Consider the following 19,051-nt stretch of genomic DNA (forward strand, 5'->3'; position numbering starts at 1 on the left):
AATTAATAATTTGATTGATCGAGATAAATAATACTTGTACAAAACAAGTGATATGATATGACTATTTATATTAGTACTTACAAGTACTTGAACCAAACAGTACCTTAGAGTATAAGACACTAAGATAGATCCAATGATCTAAATTATTTCAAATGTGAGGGATCCAAATGTTTTTGTATCGAGATCTCATGTGATATCAAATCTCAAACCTTATCATCCATGTGATAAACGTCGAACTATCCATTTCAGTAAAATATTCACATACTTATATGTATTTAAACTCACAAGCTATATGCGTTACATAAAATATATGGAAGAAACATGACAGAAAATTATGCGAAAAACCAGCAAATCAGTATGGTGAATAAATCAGTTGTACAATGGTTAAAAGAAACCAAACCGAAGCCTGTATGAAATACAGTGTCATTAAAACATATTCTTTCCCTCCTGTATGTGCTTCGAGGATCGTCTTGGAGGTCTGTTTCTCAGGATACAACGGAACAACCAGCAGTGACTTAGCACAAGACACTACTACGATGAACTGAAAGCGTATCTTTACTTTATCACCGAGATTTAACGGAGGCCAAATAAAAAGATAACAATATGAAATGTAAGAGAATACTTGGAAGAAATAAGATTTTCATATGTTTGAAATGAGGAAATGAACACGCTATTTATAAGCCTCAAAATGCACACCAAGAGTCATGCAAGATTAATTAAATCGCTTAATCTTCCCATAACTCAAATAATCTATCTCACAAAATACGACCCGTGAGATCGTCTTATACAAATTTTGCTTTAACTTTATTGTCTCTGTAATAATTATTATCTTTAGGATTCACGAGAAACAGATTAAAAATAAAGGTCATATGATTTTTTTTTTAGAGAGAGAGAGAGAAAAGGCGCGAAGTCGAAAGTGAAAATAACATAAATCAGAAGGTTGTAATGGCAAAAAGCCTCAAAATTAAATATCGACTTTAACTGTGGGATGTGCAACCCCTGAAGGACCGCTCTTTTCACTTGTTGAGAAACGTCCCACAAAAAGCCCCAATTCACACACACAGCAGAACACACTAAAAAAACGCAGTGAATCCTGCTAATCGAGACTCCAAGGTGTGAGCAATTTTGAATTCTATGACTCCAAAGCAGCTGCAACAGCAGCTGAGGGAGCTAGGTGCGAAGCTGGAAAATCCTCCAGCTTCTAAAGACGCTCTCATTAAGGTCTTGAAGGTAAAAAAAAGTTTTCTTTTTTGCAATTTAAATGCCTCGGTTGCATTTGAATTATGGTGGACGCATGTTTTTTTATGTGGTTTTTGGTGTTTTTCGTGCTAAGTTATATTTGTGGATTTATGTTTGTTTCATTTTGAAAGTTAAGGCTTGGTGAAATTGGTAGCGAATTAGGGTTCCTTCGGGGAATTATTCAACTTAATTTTTCGTGGTGGGGTGTATTTCAAATTTGAAATTTCTGTCGTGTTGTGGTCGTCCATTCTTGTATGCCCATTAGGTCAACTTGCAGGAGCATGCTGGTGTTTTGATAGAGCCTGACTCGGTAACTGTCGGGGTTCAGTCACGTTTGTTCGTAGGGTCTGAATCTGAGCATTATGTTTCTGTTATTTGCTTTTGTCCTTGTTCTTTTTGGGTGGTGGTGGGGGATGGGAGCAGAAAGTTTGAATTTTTTTCTTAAAGTCTCAAAATAACCGTGAGAATTAGGTTTTCAGGGGACTGAAGGCAGAAAGCTTCATCTTTGCAAAAATATTAAGTTTGAATAGTATTACTAATAGTAAATCTTCTTATTTTGGGATAGATTTTACTGGTAATTTTTATATATGTCTTTGTTTTATTCAGAGACTTTTAAAACACGTGACTGTGTACAAGGAAAATCACTGGATTCTGCAGTTATTCTCTTCAAGACTGCTTTCCCAAATTTTTCTATGTGGTGCTCGTGCATATGTGCATTTATGCGAAACTGTGGAGAATATGAACACTTCTGTATAGAAGCATACTTATACCTAGTGTTGTATAAACACCTTCTTTTTTTAAAAGGGAAAAAAACTTTGCCTTTTGTAGTTTCTGGTTGCTGACAGTCGATTTTAATGATTGTTCGTGTACAATTAACGTAGTGTTGGTTCTCACATAATTAATTCATTCAGTGTTAGTTATGAATTTTGAGTCATAGAAATTCCTGATGAATGGATAGGAGGTAAAACAATCAAGCATAAGTGGGTTGATTGTTTAGTTAAACTGCAATATCATATATCAACTTGCAGCCTTAAAGTTTAGTGCTTCACTCCCTGCCGAAAAATAATAATAATTAAATGGACCAAGTAAAATTCTTGTAGAATGGGAAGCCTTGTATTTCATGAAAGCCTCATGTGACCCTATTCCAGTATTTTATTTCAGAAATTGATATGGTTTAGTGTGGACGATGAACGAGACGTCTTTATAATTTAGCATAGTTATCGAGATATGTTGGGCTTTTATAATCAAGTATTCAAGTGTCTCAAGATTATTTTGAGCTCTTTTATCATCTGTGGTCATATGTCTTGTTAGTTGTTACACACTCATTTTCGTTATCCCCTTCCACAAGTCTATTTTTTTAGTGAAATTCTGTATCAATGCTCTAGTTGACATAGTGACTTCTAACTTCTGAAATTTTGATTTTTTAATTTCCTATCCGTGGCTACACTTTTGAACCGGAGATGTCCACTCATCCTTGTATTCTGTATATATATTTAAACAGATAAATTTGATGATTACCTTTGGTTTTGCATGCCCCACAAATTTGGTTTCACAAACTTAAAATTTTACTTGACTCTGATGGACTTTAACTGGAAGTGTTTTGTGTCAGTTGTGTGGGTTAAGTTATTTGCACTGTCAACTGATTGCGTTGCATAATAACAATTACAACTCTCTCCCCTTCACATGCAGCAAGGTGCATCATGTCTTTCTGAACTAGATCAGTCACCACCAAAGCCTGTAATGGAGTCTATGGATGCTTTTTTAACTTCTATTGCCAAGCCAGAACTTATAAGGCATCAAGATCGAGAGGTTAAGTTATTTGTTGCTGTATGTATCTGTGAAATAACTCGCATTACTGCACCAGAGGCTCCTTATGATGATGATGTTCTAAAGGTACATCTTACTTAAAATAACGAGCGAGTAGAGCTATCAACTTGAGGATATTCTTATCGATTGCTCTTTAATCTATTACAGGATATTTTTGAGTTGATTGTGGGTACTTTCAGTGGCTTAAGTGATATAAATGGCCCATCATTTGGAAGGAGAGTAGTAATTCTTGAAACATTGGCAAGATATAGATCCTGTGTCGTGATGCTGGATCTTGACTGTGATGATCTTGTAAATGAAATGTTCAATACTTTCTTCAAAGTTACTAGGTACGGTCCATTTTGATATTGAGATATCTATCGGCAGTCAAATCATGTCTATTCACGTGGCTCTTACCAGCTTATTATTTCTCTATGAGTGTCGATCCATTTCAGACAATGCATTTTATGTTTTTCAGATATTACATACCTGTGCACAAAATGAGACGTGCCTCTTGATTGTTTGTTAACTTTCTTTCTTCATTGATAGATGCACCTACCTTGATTTATCATATAAAAGTTTTCAGTTTAAATGTTGACTATTTTGAAAAATATGTTCCATTTCAGACAAAGTATGTTATTTTTTTTGAATGTTCCATACCTGTGCACAAAATGAAATGCTGTGCCTCTTGATTGTTTTGTTAACTTTCTTTGTTCATTGATAGATGCGCCTACCTCGATTTATCATAGAAAAGTTTTCAGTAGTTGAACATTTTGAAAAACATGTTGATTTATGGTACATTCTACTTGTTGTCTGCAAAGACCTGAGTGGGGATGAGAGAAGGTGTTTACTAATTTATATATGTTTCGATGTGTGTGATAGCTACTGGTTAAATTAATTAAAATAATGTTCTGGACATTTTATTTGGATGTTCACTGCCTCGGGGTTTGGGGTGGATGTAAAGCCCCAGATTCGACGACTGTCATCACTGTACCAAGACGAGTCTTTCCAGCGTGCTTATGTCCTCACTCACACGCACCCTAGGAAACTTCCCAGGAGGTCACCCATCCCAAAATTGCCCCAAGTCAACCACGCTTAACTTTGGAGTTCTTATGTGATGAGCTACCGAAAAGAAGATGCACCTTCGTGATATGAGTAGTACCAATCAAATCTTTAAAGTCCTCTTCAACTGTACAGTCCATTACATTGAACAGTCTCGGAATCCCTCTTATTCCGGTGTGGGGTCGGTTCGTTCATGTTCCCTCCACCTAGAAGCCTGCCAAGAGCTGCTCATTGTCCGTGCAACCTCATGGCACCGGCAATCACCCCCTGTCCTCTTCGGCCCCGGGCCTCACATGCCCACCAGCTTCCGCTTGGTTCGTCCCCGAACCACACCGTACTAAGAGAGGTTGGCTCTGATACCAACTGTAAAGCCCCAGATTCGACGACTGTCCTCACTGTACCAAGACGAGTCTTTCCAGCGTGCTTATGTCCTCACTCACACGCACCCTAGGAAACTTCCCAGGAGGTCACCCATCCCAAAATTGCCCCAAGTCAAGCACACTTAACTTTGGAGTTCTTATGTGATGAGCTACCGAAAAGAAGATGCACCTTCGTGATATGAGTAGTACCAATCAAATCTTTAAAGCCCTCTTCAACTGTACAGTCCATTACATTGAACAGTCTCGGAATCCCTCTCATTCCGGTGTGGGGTCGGTTCGTTCATGTTCCCTCCACCTAGAAGCCTGCCAAGAGCCGCTCATTGTCCGTGCAACCTCATGGCACCGGCGATCACCCCCCGCCCTCTTCGGCCCTGGGCCTCACAGTGGATGTGGGGGAGATCTAAAGATATCCTTTTCATTGCAAAGTTCTCAAGCCTGTTGTAAAAGCAGAAAGAGAATATATGATGCTGTCAAAATTATACGGTGCATTTAACCTTAGATCATAGTTTAAAATTTTATTGCTAAAAAAATGAATGCATTTGTTCTTTGCAGCATGAATTTAACTTTAAACATTGATATACAGAATTTGATTCCTGAAAATTTTCATTAAAACAAAGTTACAACTTTTGAGATAATTATGTGGATGCTTTATGATGGCTTTATGATGCGTTTTGACTTAAGGATGTGTTTTCAATCCGCATGCAGTGATGAGCATCCTGAGAATGCTTTGACTTCAATGCAGACAATTATGGAGGTTCTCTTTGAAGAAAGTGAGGATGTGCCCGAGAACCTTTTACTTATTATACTGTCTGCTTTAGGCCCGAACAAGGAGGTAATTATGTTTTTTCACTCACAGAAAGTTCACCAATTTGAATGCCTTTTCAAAAAGAGTTAACTTTGGAACTTTTGTTGCTAGAACATAAGCTCAGCCGCGAGGAGGCTTGCTATGAATGTCATAGAGCATTGTGCGGGAAAATTGGAACATGGCATAAAGCAGTTTCTTATTTCATCAATGTCTGGCGACAAGAAGTTCCTGAATTCTGAGATTAATTATCATGGAGTACTCTATGATGTTTACCGTTGTGCTCCTCAAATCTTATCTGGAGTTGTTCCTTATCTTACTGGAGAGCTTCTGGTAATAATACTCGAATTCGTTTGTGCTTTTACCCTGTTCTATATTGGCAAACAAAATGTTCAGAATGCAATGACTCGCCAGATTATGTTTTTCTTTCTGAATTTGAGGGCATGCCATCTATATTATTGTTTTAGAGTAAGCATCAGTGACTAATGATTGTGATGGGTATCTGTTTTTAGAGTTATTTTCATAGATCTTCTACATGTCATTGTTGAATATGTTTGACATCAACAGAGTGATCAACTGGACGTTCGTTTGAAAGCAGTGGGATTAGTGGGCGACCTCTTTACTCTGCCAGGATCTACTATTTCTGAGTCGTTCCAGCCTGTGTTTTTGGAGTTTTTGAAAAGGATGACTGATAGAGTGGTGGAGGTTAGAATGTCTGTCCTTGAGCATGTCAAGACTTTTCTTCTCGCAAATCCTTCACGAGTCGAAGCTCCTCAAATAATATGTAAGGAATTTTGTTACAGCTATTGACAATTATGTAATTTTGTGGTATTTAATTCTTAATATTCTATAATTTCCAGCTGCACTCAGTGATCGATTGTTGGATTATGATGAAAATGTTCGTAAACAAGTTGTCTGTGTTGTTTGTGATGTGGCATGTCGTGCCCTATCATCTATTCCTGTTGAAACTATCAAGCTGGTAGCAGAACGCCTTCGAGATAAATCTGTATGTTTGATTAATTTTTATGTCCATCCTTTTGGTGGTTCAGATTTTGCCACTGCATTTCTCATTTTTCAATTATTTTTGCTATGCATGTGCAGATTCTGGTAAAAAGATATACTCTAGAGAGGTTAGCTGACATCTACAGAGCATCTTGCATTGACAAGTCCAGTGAGACAACTAAGAATGTTGAGTATGATTGGATTTTTGGGAAAGTATTGAGATGCTTTTATGATAAAGATTTTAGGTAACTTGCTGGTTTGTGGTTGCAGTGGATTTAGTTTTTTGTTAATTGATAGTAAGTGTATAAAGGGTCCGAATAAAAGTTTCAAATAAATTACCATTTTCAGTAAACAACTCCTTATGAATGAACTATGATGTTTGTTATTTTAACAACCGTCTTCATGGCACCATCTTATGATAAATCACGGAGTTGTTATTTAGATTCGGACTACTGAAGGAAACGTGGGTACATAGGCTAGATGATATACCAGGCAGCTGATAATTTTTTCCTTGCAGATTTTCTATTTTTATGTCATGCTGACTGTCCTAATCTTTCTTGCAGGTCAGATATAGTTGAACCGATCCTATCTCTTTCCTTGTTCCCAGATGACTTTTCCGTTAAAGATAAGGTGTTAAATTGGATAAGGATCTTCTCTGGATTTGACAAAGTTGAGGTTAAGGCTCTTGAGAAGATTTTGGAACAGAAACAAAGGTCTGCCCTCCCTAATTCCTTTTGTTTTTTAGGCTTTTGTGGATAAACAATAGATTGTGTTAAATCTCCATGAAATATTAGCTGCTGGCTTCATGGGATTATTAATTGTGTTGTAGATTGCAGCAAGAGATGCAGAAGTACATATCCCTTAGACAGTCGTCCCAGGTTTCCGATAATGAGTTATCCTTATCTGATTTCTCGGTTAGTAATATTATCGAAGGTCTTTGGTAAACAATATTAAATATTTACTTATATTTAGGAAGGTGATGTGACGGAGCTTCGAAAAAAGGTCACGTTCTGTTTCCGTGTTATGTCCCGCTATTTCATCGATCCAGCAAAGGCAGAGGAGAATTTTCAGCTTCTCGACCAATTAAAAGATTCCAACATATGGAAAAATTTGACACAGCTTCTTGATCCGAACACTGACTGGCTTCAAGCCTGTAGTTCACGGGTGAGATATTTTCCGATGTTGAAATCTTTTTTAAAAATGGATTTAACATAGAAATGTTTGCAAACCAATGTGTGAGGGCTTCTCTGGCTTTTTCAATCCCACACAGGATGATTTACTGGGCATCCTTGGCCCAAAGCATCGGCTTTACGAATTTCTGGGCAGTCTTTCTTTGAAATGTTCGTGTTTACTTTTCAACAAGGATCATGTTAGAGAAATCCTTCTGGAGGCTGGTGTACAAAAATCGTCTGGGAGTAATGAGTTGATTTTGGCCTGCATGACGATACTAGTGGTATGATTCATTACGCTGGTTCTGTGTGTGAGTATATAGATATTAAATGTTTCATGATACCATGATGTTTACACTTTGTTATATCTTTCAGGCTAATTATATAGGGGGACAGAAAATAGCTTAAATGCATGTGTACTCATACCTAATTTGAACTATCACTATCAAGTCCTGAACCAGTACACATGAGTCTGCATCAAGTAGATTGCAAGGGCCATCTCAATTCAGTTGCTTATACATGTGTTACATTGAAATTGCTTAAAACTCTTCACGCGTAAATATTCTATAATATCTCTCATGCTCGTGTTGGTTTGTTGGCTGGCAGCAAACCACAAAATAAACTATTTGTCAGCTGATATTTGTTTATCGTGTTTATTTTAAATGAAATTCTTATAGATACTACTCTTTGATTTTCTGTTTTGGCTTGAAACTCGTTATGAATCTCTTTTATAACCATGGAACGTCCAAGGGAAAAAATTAACTATGTTTTTTTAAGTCCACTGCCAAAGGAAAATATTTTTACATCGGTATTTTGTGCTTCTTACTCCAAACTATTTTTGTAACTTCGGATTTTGAAATGCTTTTTTTTTATGATGCCATGATTAGATTCTTGCACGTTTTTGCCCTTCAATGCTTGCTGGAATAGAAGAAGATTTGGTACATCTTCTCGAGGATGACAATGAAATAATAAAGGAAGGTACTTTGCATATTCTTGCAAAGGCTGGGGGAACTATCCGTGAACAGCTGGGAGTTTCGTCTAGGTCTGAATCATACCATATGTCTGGCATCGATCTTCATTTTATTTTGTGTTTTTTTTTAAATGATGTACTTCTGTTTATAGGTCATTAGACCTTATTCTCGAGCGCATATGCATTGAGGGTAGCCGAAGGCAGGCCAAATATGCTGTCCATGCCCTGGCATCGATAACAAAAGATGATGGGCTTATGTCACTTTCTGTTCTTTACAAGGTTTCCATTTACTTATGTTGGTCTATTATCTTGTCCTGTTTCCATCCGCCTTTTCTATTCTAGTTTATGCTGTTATTTTTTGCATGTGATTTTTGGTAAATATTGATGGTTTTGTCTGTGATTTTGGGTCAAATAAATAGAGGCTGGTTGATATGCTTGAAGATAAGTCGCATTTACCTGCTGTACTCCAGTCTCTTGGGTGCATAGCTCAAGCTGCTATGCCAGTGTTTGAAACAAGAGAAAGGGAAGTTGAAAAGTTCATTAAGGAAAACATCCTGGAGTGCAGCCAAGTATGCCTTTTCAGATAAGAATTTCGCACACGATATTGTCTTTTATTTTAAGAATTTCATGTAAAATGTCCACCTCTCTCAGGTAGCAGGAGACCATGCAAATGATTCTTGGGATGGTAGAAGTGAACTTTGTTCCTTAAAGGTCTCTTTTCCATATTATTGTCTTTCAGCTGTTAAATATCGTTCATATCGCTCACACATGCATTGGAATTGTGTATAGATTTTTGGGGTTAAAGCTTTGGTCAAGAGCTATTTGCCCGTCAAAGATCCTCACCTTCGTTCTGGTATTGATGACCTTGTTCTAATCCTCAAGAATATACTTACATTTGGTGAATACTCAAGCGATATTAAATCAAGGTAATTAGGCAGTATAGCGTATAATATTTTTATACGGAGGTGGTGGTCCTGCAATTTTACTCTTTCTAACCTAGGATGTCTTAAAAACTTCTAGTTGATATTGGTTTTTTTTTTTGGCAATGCAGTTTGGTTGAGATGGCGCATCTGAAGCTTGCTGCGGCAAAAGCTGTGCTTCGCCTGTCAAAACACTGGGAGCATAAAATTCCTGTTGATGTCTTTTATCTGACGTTGAGAACATCGGAGGTGAAGTATTTGTATGGAATATTTGGTTTCATGTGGATTTTTTTCCTAGTTGCTGCTACCTTAAAGAGATGTTTTTCTCATTCCTTCAGTCGTTGGTGTTTGTAGGATGGTTTTCCTGAGGTAAAGAGACTACTTCTCAACAAGGTTCATCAATATGTGAAAGACAGAATTTTAGATCCCAAGTATGCATGTGCCTTCCTGCTTGATTTTACTTCCCAGCAGTCTGATTTGGAAGAGGTATGTGCAGTTTCAATCTTTCATGTTTATTGTGTTTTTTAATCTATGTAGATACATAAATACGAACCTGCACCTTAGCACATTCATGTCGTGAAATCATTTAATGGAATTCTCATATGTTTGGCAGAACAAACGCAATTTGAATGATATCATTCAGATGTGTTGGCAAAGCAGAGCACGCCAAATTCTCTCACAGACTGATGGATTATCTTCACAATATTATCCAGAATACATTCTTCCATATGTGGTCCATTCCCTTGCTCATCATCCTACGTTTCCTAATGTTGATGAATGCAAAGATGTCAAAGAATTTGAACTTTTGTACAGGTATTTTTGGATTGACATTAATGATTTTCAATGATGGTTTGTCACTCAAAGAAGTTAAAGCAGTTCATATAAAGAATATGTATTTTCTAATTAGTTATTTGAAGACTTGTTGTGAATAATCAAACTTTTGGTGAGCTAGTGGTTTTCGTGCTGAAATTTCTACCTCTTCCTATGGTTGCTGCATTGCTATCGACTCTTTTTCTTTGAATTTACGCTTGTGGATTCACATAGATTTTTAAATCCATTATAGATTTATGAATTTGATAAGTCCACGTGAACTCATGTGTTGAGGTATTTAGAAACATGTGTAGCATTTTCAAAAAATTATCAAATCGGTCTTTGTGAACTTTTGTTAGTTATTTTTGGATTTAAGAGTATAATCACTTGCAACTAACGCCAATACTTTTAGCTGACATTATTATTAGCTTCTCGTATGTGTCATAAGATTTTGTACGACATTTGATTAACGATTTTTTGATATGGGACTACAAAACCATTGAAACCCAATGGCCGTAGATAAAACAATAGTCGATGTTTGTTTTACTTTGTCATGGTAGAATGACGTATTACATGATTTAGATACAATCCATTGTGGTCAGGTTATTATATTAAATTAGAAACAGATGTATTTTGTGATTATTTTTAACTCTTAAAAGCAACTTTTACAGCCTTATGGCAAATGCAGAGGATTCTAAAAGGTGATTCTGACAGCGTAGTGTCGATTTCCGTGGGCCTTTCGATTTCCAACAACATTTGGCTGGTTGTAAACAGAAAGTCATCGCATGGACAATAAATAACTTTGAAAGATATAAAACTTTCAATTGTCAGTGTCGTAAAGTGCTGATGTAGATTATTTAGATAACTTACTAGGGTTGACCTTGATAAGTTCTACTCTCCTTGATGGAATTGTGAAAGTGACTGTAAAATAAATAATTTGCTGCTTGGAACGATAAGGTGTAGTGATCCCTTCTGCCTATGTGAGGAAAAAGATACCAAAATTGGCTTCTTATACCCAAATTACCAAAAAGCAAATACCCATAAAATTTTATGATATGCCTTGTGGTATGCATGTGTGGAACTGTGGATTGTTGTGAAAAGTGTCTTCTACCATGCCTAGGGCTAAGAGTAGTGAGGATTGTTGTTGTTGTTGTCTATATATATATATGTAACAGTTATGTTTCAGTTTGATATGTGGTATTATTTTTCGCTTTCTTGAACCAGATTAGTTGCTGACGTGCGTTGGAATGTAACTGATATTACTAATAGGAATATGGTCGAAGTAGTTACAAAACAGATGCATGTGAAAGTTATGCTATTCAGGACCTTACTAAATATAGCAAGTATGCATCCATTAATTGTATGACATGCACTTGGCTTCAATCCAAGTACACATTTGGTTAAACCACATATGGTCTTAATCCTACTGTTCACTCTGCATGTTCATTATGTTTGTTTACTGAAAGAACTGTATGAAATTCTCGTGGAAATGCATGAGATGTATGCAATAAGAATCGATGTGTGTCCCATTAAATTGCAGCAATAACAAGACTATGACATACTTGCATTGTTATGGTTATGAGTGGAGTTTTACATGCATTTTGTTTATATTTCATCTGTTTCAGGCAGCTATATTTGTTCCTGTCTATGCTGGTGCATGGAGATGGAGATGGTAAGTCTGAAGTCAATATCAGCAAGGACAAGGAGAGCACTTCATTGTTGAATTCAATTTTTCTACAAATCAAGTGCTCTGAGGATGCTTTTGATTCAACTAAATCCAAGGTTCGCTATCAAGAATTATGGAGTTTTTCTTTTAATGCTGTAACTGACGAAAGAAATTTGAGAGTCAAATTATAAAAATAAAATGAGAAGCATGCTTTGGTGAGAATGCTTGTGAGGTTTATTGTTGTTCTAATGCTAGGTATAATTTGACATTATATGTTACAGAACTTGTATGCTTTGTGCGATCTCGGAATGTCAATTATCAAGAGGTTAGCTTCAAAAGAAATAGATCCTCAAAACTCAAGTGCTTCAGTGACCCTACCTCCCGTTCTTTATAAATTGGTCGAGAAGAAAGAAGATGGTGACTCACTGGTATGTGTGATTAAACTCTCTTTTCTATACTTGTCATCCCCCATAATGAGATTAATGAATAGTAAGATGATTAATGTTTCCTTCTCCATGCTAGGATATATTTAGATCTGAAGCAAGTTTTTTTTTAATGAAATTTCTCTCAGTCGCCATACTGGGTTACGATTGGTTTCCTATGTTCTTAATAGTAGTAATTTGGAGCAACAACGATCTAGTTAGGTTTATGCTAACAACCAAAGCTCTAAATTTTTTTATGTTGCTTTTGTGCTCCTAAGTTTTGCTAACAAGTGTCATCTACTGCATTTCCGTTGAGTTGTCAAGTGAAATTACCAGCTTGAATTTTTCTCTCCTTGTTAATTTTATTTTGGGCATTTGGTACTCCTCTAAGTCTCTGCATGAAAGTCTGATTTTCAGCTCATTTATAATGTAAATATTGAATAGTTAAGCTGTTATCATGTGGTGTGCTGCCTTGATTCTCTCTTGTGCATGAGTTGTTTGTTTTACCAACAGCATTACAAGGTCTGAAATTTGTTGGTTTTCTGGAAGTATTATGTAGGAACGTGATGTTGTTACTGATATGTTTTGAGGTTTCTTTATTTCTGAGATATCCACAGGAACACACAATTCCGGTCCCCTTAAGGATGTATATGTTTCAAAAGGTTATATTATATCGAAGATCATTAAAATGATTTGCGGTTGTTGAAGTGGAGAACTTCTAAGGATAATTTGAAAGCATTAATTCAAGTGGAATCCATTATACCTATAACAGTAGAAAATGTGCACTTAAGTCACATTCAGGAATGTGATTATTAGGAGTCATTACCTTTTCAAGTGCTCTTCCCATTGATGAATGTTGTTTTTATTTATTTACACCGACTAGGTGAAAATTAGCTTTATGATAATCTCTCATGCTATTGTGTGCTAGGTTGGTGAAGTGAAGACTTGGTTGGCTGAGGACAGTGTATTGGCTCACTTTGAATCAATCAAACTGGAAGCTAATGGAATTGTAAGAGTTCTATGCAGTGGTTTAACGGACAGTATCTTTTTCAATTAACTAAAGTAAGTCTTTCAACTTCAGATTAACTCAGAAATTGCTGAGGATGATATCATGAAGGACAGTGACAGTGAGGGCAGTGAAATGCCATTGGGCAAGTTGATGAAACGTCTGAAGGCCAAAATAGCGAAGACGAGAAAAGAGGTGAAGAGCGAGTCTTCACCTGCTGAAGCAGCAAAAGGGAATAATTTTGATATCCTGAAGATGGTTGAGGAAATAAATTCTGATATTGGTACAAGTAGCAAGTTGGAATCAAGCAATGGACATGAATATGTTAACAAAAAGAGAAGCGGCCAAAAGCTTCAAAAGAGGAAATCAATGTTAGGTGAAACAACTAATGTTCCTGTCCCTAAACGTCGGAGATCATCATCTGCTCAAGCTCACAAGTCACGTTCAGCAATCACTTCAAAAGATTCCAAGGGGCATACTGATGGAAATCAGGAAGAGATTGTTAATGTCTCAAACAAAATTGATAAGGAACTTCCAAGTAGCTCAGAAGATCATTCTATGCAAGAAAAAACTTCTGAACCTCCAGAATCAGAGTTGTTAGTTGCTTGTATAAAAAATAAACCAAGTTCTGTGTCAAAGCAGAAAAGTAAACGAACCTACGGAGATGACGAGGCATTTGATAAATCCAGTGTTGATGCAAAAGTATGTACTACACTGATGAATTTTCTAGAATGCATGATACTTCATGATTATTATTTCTTCATCTCACTTTTCCTTAATATGCTGCAGAAGCCTAAGAAAGTCACAGATTCTTCTAGCCCACACCGAACTAATTATTCCAAGCTGGGATCAGTGAAAAAGCAAAAAGAAAAAAGTGTCACAGCATTACAAAAGGTTGCTTTGTCCTATCTTCTGTGCTTTTTCTTGTAAGATGGTTTATGTATGAATGCAGGCATGTTATGTTTCCAAACTTACTTGCTCCTACTTTAATGTCATAATTTACTGGTTCTCTAAAATAGAGTATGTATGAGATATGAAACCTAGCACATGCACCAATGAGTGGTGGGAAACACATTTAATCGATCAAATGCACAAGCATGCTTTCTTATGTGAACCATTTAGTTAATCTGTTGCTCATATCGTAGTTCGGCCTGGGCTGTCTTTTAAGGAAGCAAGTTTCCCCCATGCTCATGGCTCGACTGGCTTGCCGGTGTTACTGGGAATTCTCCCGATCCCTGGTCAAAGACTTGGTTGAATTTTTCAGAATCCTAGGATCCACGACTGCATTGAACTTGACTTTTTTTTGAATCAATGGTGTATATGGATGATAAATCTTTTCTTTTTCCCAGATATATTTCTGAGAATTTTTAAGTTTCTTACTGCATCTGTTAAAAGAAATCATAACTTCTGTTTAACTTATCTACTCAATCTGGTTTCTGCTTTGTTCTTTAATCCAGGACAACCGAAGTTCCATGGAGGATTTAATTGGTTGCACAATAAAAGTTTGGTGGCCAATGGATAAGCAGTAAGTTCTTGATTTTGTTTGTTTCTATGATCTACATTTCACGATTGTGTTTCCAGAGATAAGGGAATTGGGATGTCAGTCTTTTGGTGAGCATCAGAACATTCTCCTTGTAATATTAACACTCCTGAAGTGTTTCCTCAGAATCAGTCTGCATATTAACCCTCTTCGAATTTGATCTGAGAATATTATTAGCACAAAGCCTTATTAAACCTCATTGGCTCATAGCACCACTGACCTTCATTTATAAGTAAGAAATTGAGGAGGAATTGGGCACATCGTTTTCTTTGCAGTTTATCATTCTATGGCTGCATGATCATCTGCCAGGTTCAGTAACCATGATTTACATACACTTGTCCAAATATGAACTTCTATGTCTAATTTTTTTTTTACCTCTGCTCCACTTTATGTGATGGCCTTTTTAACTATCTCACCCATCAAGAGTGTGTCGGCATAAACTTGACGGTCTGTTGTCAAAGTTTCATGTTAGTCGGATAGATTTTCCATTCAGCACTTTTAACTGCAATCCTAAAATTGTTCCTGACGTTGTCCTTATGACTTTTAATAGGTTTTACGAAGGTATTGTAAAATCTTTTGATACGGAGAAAAAGAAACACGTGGTAAGTTGCATTTTGAGTGCGCCTCGTTATCTTGTACCGATTGTAGATTTATTTTCCTGTTTTCTTGCTAGAATATCATGATAATTATTCTTTTTTTGATCATTTTGGTTTGAAGATTTTATACGAGGATGGAGATGTGGAAGTTCTTAGATTAGACAAAGAACGTTGGGAACTTGTTGATAATGGCAAAAAAGTTGACAAGGTCTAACAATCTTCTAACTATTTTTTCCTATTAGAGTTCTTCAATTATTGATTCTGTCAAGTAAACCTTCTTGCGCAAAACCTAACAATGTCTTCAACATCATGTGCAGCGATCTAGTTCATCAAAAAGCTTTCATCCTAAAGAAGCGTAAGTGTTGCCGTCATAATTATTTACAGACATTGATGCTTTTGTAATGCATATTCAATGGTCCATCTCCCCCTCTCCATCAATTTCTGTTTATGAGTGTGTGACTTTAAACTATGGTAGCTCACATTTTGGACCATATGGATAGAGAGGAATAACAGAATTTTCAACAATAAAAACGCCAGCGCAAGCGAATTATGGGAGATCATTAAGTTCAAAGTTGCGACTACAATGACAAGAATCAAAGGGCTTAATCATCTTTCGATATCAGATGTTGTTAGGGATTGGAAGTTTGTAATGGTTTGACGAAAATGTTTTGCTCTTATATCTTGTGGACCACTCATCCGCTATTATTGTATTAAGAATCTTTCACTATTTATAATATTATGTTTCCTATAAAAAAAAAGACTTTAAACGTTTGTGTTCTGGGGAAATTTTTTGCTACTTAAATAACAATAGCTGAAGTTCAAGTTGCCCTCAGTGGATTTTGAGCCACCCTTATGTCCCCCCACAGATTCAAGAGCACTGCAGGATTTTAGTTGTTCTGTATTTATTTTAAAACACAGTTAATGATGCATACGAAACTGAGCCTTTGTTAAGCATCTTTCTAGCCATGGAATTAGGAATGAAAAAGCCTCTTACACATTTTTTGGGTCATGTTTGTTTAGTCGATCATTTGTATGCATCTTTGAGCGTGCTTACTGCTTATTATGCTGCAAGAGGCTAGATACTTGGATGTGTTCTCAGTTTGTTTGCTTTGCAGATCATCTGGGAAGAAAAGCAGAGCTACAGGAAGCATAAAACTGGAGAAGAAGGCTGAAGAAAAGTAAGTTGGTTATCGCTATCCAGCAGTCTAAAAATACTTCTTCGCTTTGTCACTAGATTATGTAATTCTATGGATTTGCAGATCTCCATCATCTCAGATCAGAGGGAAAAGAACTCCACGCAAAAGTCCAAAGCAAAAGACTTTGTTAAAGATCAAATCTTCTATGGGAAGTGGGGGGAGCCCAGATGTTACAAATCTTGAATTTACCAAACCGTCCATGACTGAATCAGATTCAGGTGAAGAATCAAACTGTTTGCCGATTGTATATTCAAAAGTTTAGCAAAACCAATTTTGTAATATTTGACGGTTCCTTTTGGTGAATACTTGATTTTATCTCACTTGTTTTGTTATGATAAGTACCTACCTAGATTAAAAAACTGTCACTTTACCAATACAGGTCTTCTTGTTGTGCATTTTGCTTATTTTTCTCAATTAAGTTTTTACAGGTTTGACCTTCTCTATTGACTTTTTCTTCCTGTTGTTTCAAAACTATTTAGAGCAGGAGCAGAATGAAAAATCTGGTAAGATTTTAGCCGCGGAGAAGCCGTCTGACAAGGACAATAAACAACTGGAAGATGGTGAGAAGGGTTTACGTGATGCAGAAGAGCCCAAAGAGGAAGAAAATGATTCTGAAGACACTCAGAGTGATCGTATTGGTGGATCTCGACTCAATGCTGATGGATCTGATCATGAAGCAGTTTCTTCTTCAGACATGAAGCATCTAGATAAGATCAAAGAACAATCTGGACAAGAAGATGAAGAAACGGACACCATGGATGGCCCTGCACTCACAGATGAAGCTGACAAGAAATCACCTACTTCTCTTGCTGATGCCGAGCTTTCTGATGATGAGACTCTGGTGCTCCTCAACTTCAGCTCTATGCTCTGAGCGTCATGCATTTTTTCCTGTATTGACCCTTGTATGCTAATCTTCTTTTGTTTTGAATGCAGAGTACGTGGAAACAGCGTGCTGGAAAAAAATAAGGCCATGCAGATAATAGTTAACCTGCTTCTGCAATTCAGTATTCATTATGCAGTAGGTAAATTGACTTTAAGAGATAACGCGGCTGAACCGGTGACAGATATAAATTTACCCGCAATTTCTTTGCTGTAGATTAAAACACACCATAGACGTTCAGGTTATAGGATAGAAGTTCTTATTCCTAGAGCACTTTGTCTGCAGTTGGTTATGGCAATTGAGTTAATGTATTTGTAACTTGTGAGATCTGTGTACATCAAAAGATCGTGGTACCTTAGTCGTCTATGTAGCTTAGTTTCCTGATTGAATGTAAATCCAAAACTCATCAAAATTAGGTTACTTCCAAGTATTTGAGAATTATTTATTCTGGTATACGCGTGCACTTTATCATAAGCTCAGACCTGTTTTGTACTGCGTTTTAATAAATCAGCTTCTCTTTTTTATTTTTCTTTTCCAAAGGACATTTAAAACAGTGTTTTGATGTTTGTGTGAGCTTTTAGCGTATAACATGAATGAAATTGTAAATTTCAGAGAAGCTGAATATTAAAGTGACGACTGTTCAAACCTGTCCTAGATATTTTTAGGACTTGCGTCGAACATTAAAATAAGTTGAATACAAGAAAAGAAAATATTCGAAAGATATATAATATATACATATAGAGTATATCTATTATAAGACGGTATCACAAATTTTTATCTGTGAGACGGGTTAATTGTATCGATATTCACAATAAAAAGTAATACTCTTAGCATAAAAAGTAATGTTTTTTCATAGATGATCCAAATAAAAAATTCGTATCACAAAATACAATATGTAAGATCGTCTCACACAAGTTTTTGTCATATATATTAAGTATGTTAGTATTCTAAATAATCACTCAAATGTAGATATATATTCACTTAAGAGGGAAAAGTTCTTATGATCCTTTTCTTAAAGTTTTAAAAATGTCGATAGTCATATATATGCAGTTTGGTCAAAATTTGTGTGAAACGGTCTCTAATTTGAATCATCCATGATTAAAATTTTACTTTTTATTGTGAATATCGATAAAATTGACCCGTTTACAGATAAAGATTCGTGAGATTTTGGTGGCGATAGTCTAAATCATATTTTAAGAAGATAATATCCTTAAATGATAGACATCATAAAATTGGTTTTATTTTTATTTCTACCAAAAATATTTTTTTCCAAAAATACTGTTCAAAATAAATTAAGTCGTCATCCGCATAATTGCAAATATATCATAACTAGAAGCTCGCACAATTTCTTTATCTCAAACTCTTTATTTGATTTTTCGCAATTTCTCGAATAATCTTATGAATTCCATGCATTTGGATATAGAGTGGTGATAATTTGAGATAATTCTTTTGTCGAATATCATTTTTATGTATTTTATTTTTTTGAAGGTTTGTTGTGCATACTCATAAACTGTTAGCATGAAATAAAGTAGAAACTTAATTGAGATTATCAGTTTTTTTGTTTATATTTGTATAAACTCACATT

General features: G+C 36.0%; 1 protein-coding gene across 3 annotated transcripts; it reads left to right on the plus strand.

The window, feature by feature from the left end:
* The first annotated feature begins 999 nt into the window (after positions 1-999).
* LOC142542688 (sister chromatid cohesion protein PDS5 homolog A-like) lies at positions 1,000-17,997 on the plus strand. Of its 3 annotated transcripts, none has more exons than XM_075649456.1 (33): positions 1,000-1,230; positions 2,929-3,132; positions 3,214-3,395; positions 5,193-5,319; positions 5,404-5,622; positions 5,857-6,073; positions 6,150-6,295; positions 6,391-6,536; positions 6,855-7,004; positions 7,121-7,205; positions 7,264-7,455; positions 7,562-7,744; positions 8,348-8,502; positions 8,583-8,709; positions 8,850-8,999; positions 9,082-9,141; positions 9,220-9,356; positions 9,482-9,599; positions 9,705-9,836; positions 9,964-10,163; positions 11,786-11,942; positions 12,108-12,254; positions 13,177-13,257; positions 13,330-13,956; positions 14,044-14,148; positions 14,712-14,779; positions 15,345-15,396; positions 15,512-15,598; positions 15,708-15,745; positions 16,506-16,568; positions 16,650-16,804; positions 17,066-17,427; positions 17,520-17,997. In XM_075649456.1, the coding sequence occupies exons 1-33, from the start codon at positions 1,135-1,137 to the stop codon at positions 17,550-17,552; spliced, it is 5,001 nt and encodes a 1,666-aa protein (XP_075505571.1). In that variant the 5' UTR covers positions 1,000-1,134; the 3' UTR covers positions 17,553-17,997. The 3 variants fall into 3 exon arrangements, 2 of the variants coding, with proteins under 2 accessions (XP_075505571.1, XP_075505572.1); XM_075649457.1 differs by having other exon boundaries at positions 7,121-7,169; XR_012819567.1 differs by lacking the exons at positions 15,345-15,396; positions 15,512-15,598; positions 15,708-15,745; ... (2 more) ...; positions 17,066-17,427; positions 17,520-17,997 and having other exon boundaries at positions 13,330-13,960; positions 14,047-14,148; positions 14,712-14,730.
* The last annotated feature ends 1,054 nt before the right edge of the window (positions 17,998-19,051 follow it).

The sequence above is a fragment of the Primulina tabacum genome, chromosome 4, assembly GCF_025594145.1.
Source record: "Primulina tabacum isolate GXHZ01 chromosome 4, ASM2559414v2, whole genome shotgun sequence".
NCBI lineage: Eukaryota > Viridiplantae > Streptophyta > Magnoliopsida > Lamiales > Gesneriaceae > Primulina > Primulina tabacum.

Excerpts from the sequence above, each read along its gene's own strand:
- LOC142542688 (XM_075649456.1), top strand. The coding sequence starts at position 1,135 with ATGACTCCAAAGCAGCTGCAACAGCAGCTGAGGGAGCTAGGTGCGAAG. Across the intron at positions 7,456-7,561 it reads TTCAAGCCTGTAGTTCACGG|GATGATTTACTGGGCATCCT; the intron begins GTGAGATATTTT and ends AATCCCACACAG. Across the intron at positions 8,710-8,849 it reads CACTTTCTGTTCTTTACAAG|AGGCTGGTTGATATGCTTGA; the intron begins GTTTCCATTTAC and ends TCAAATAAATAG.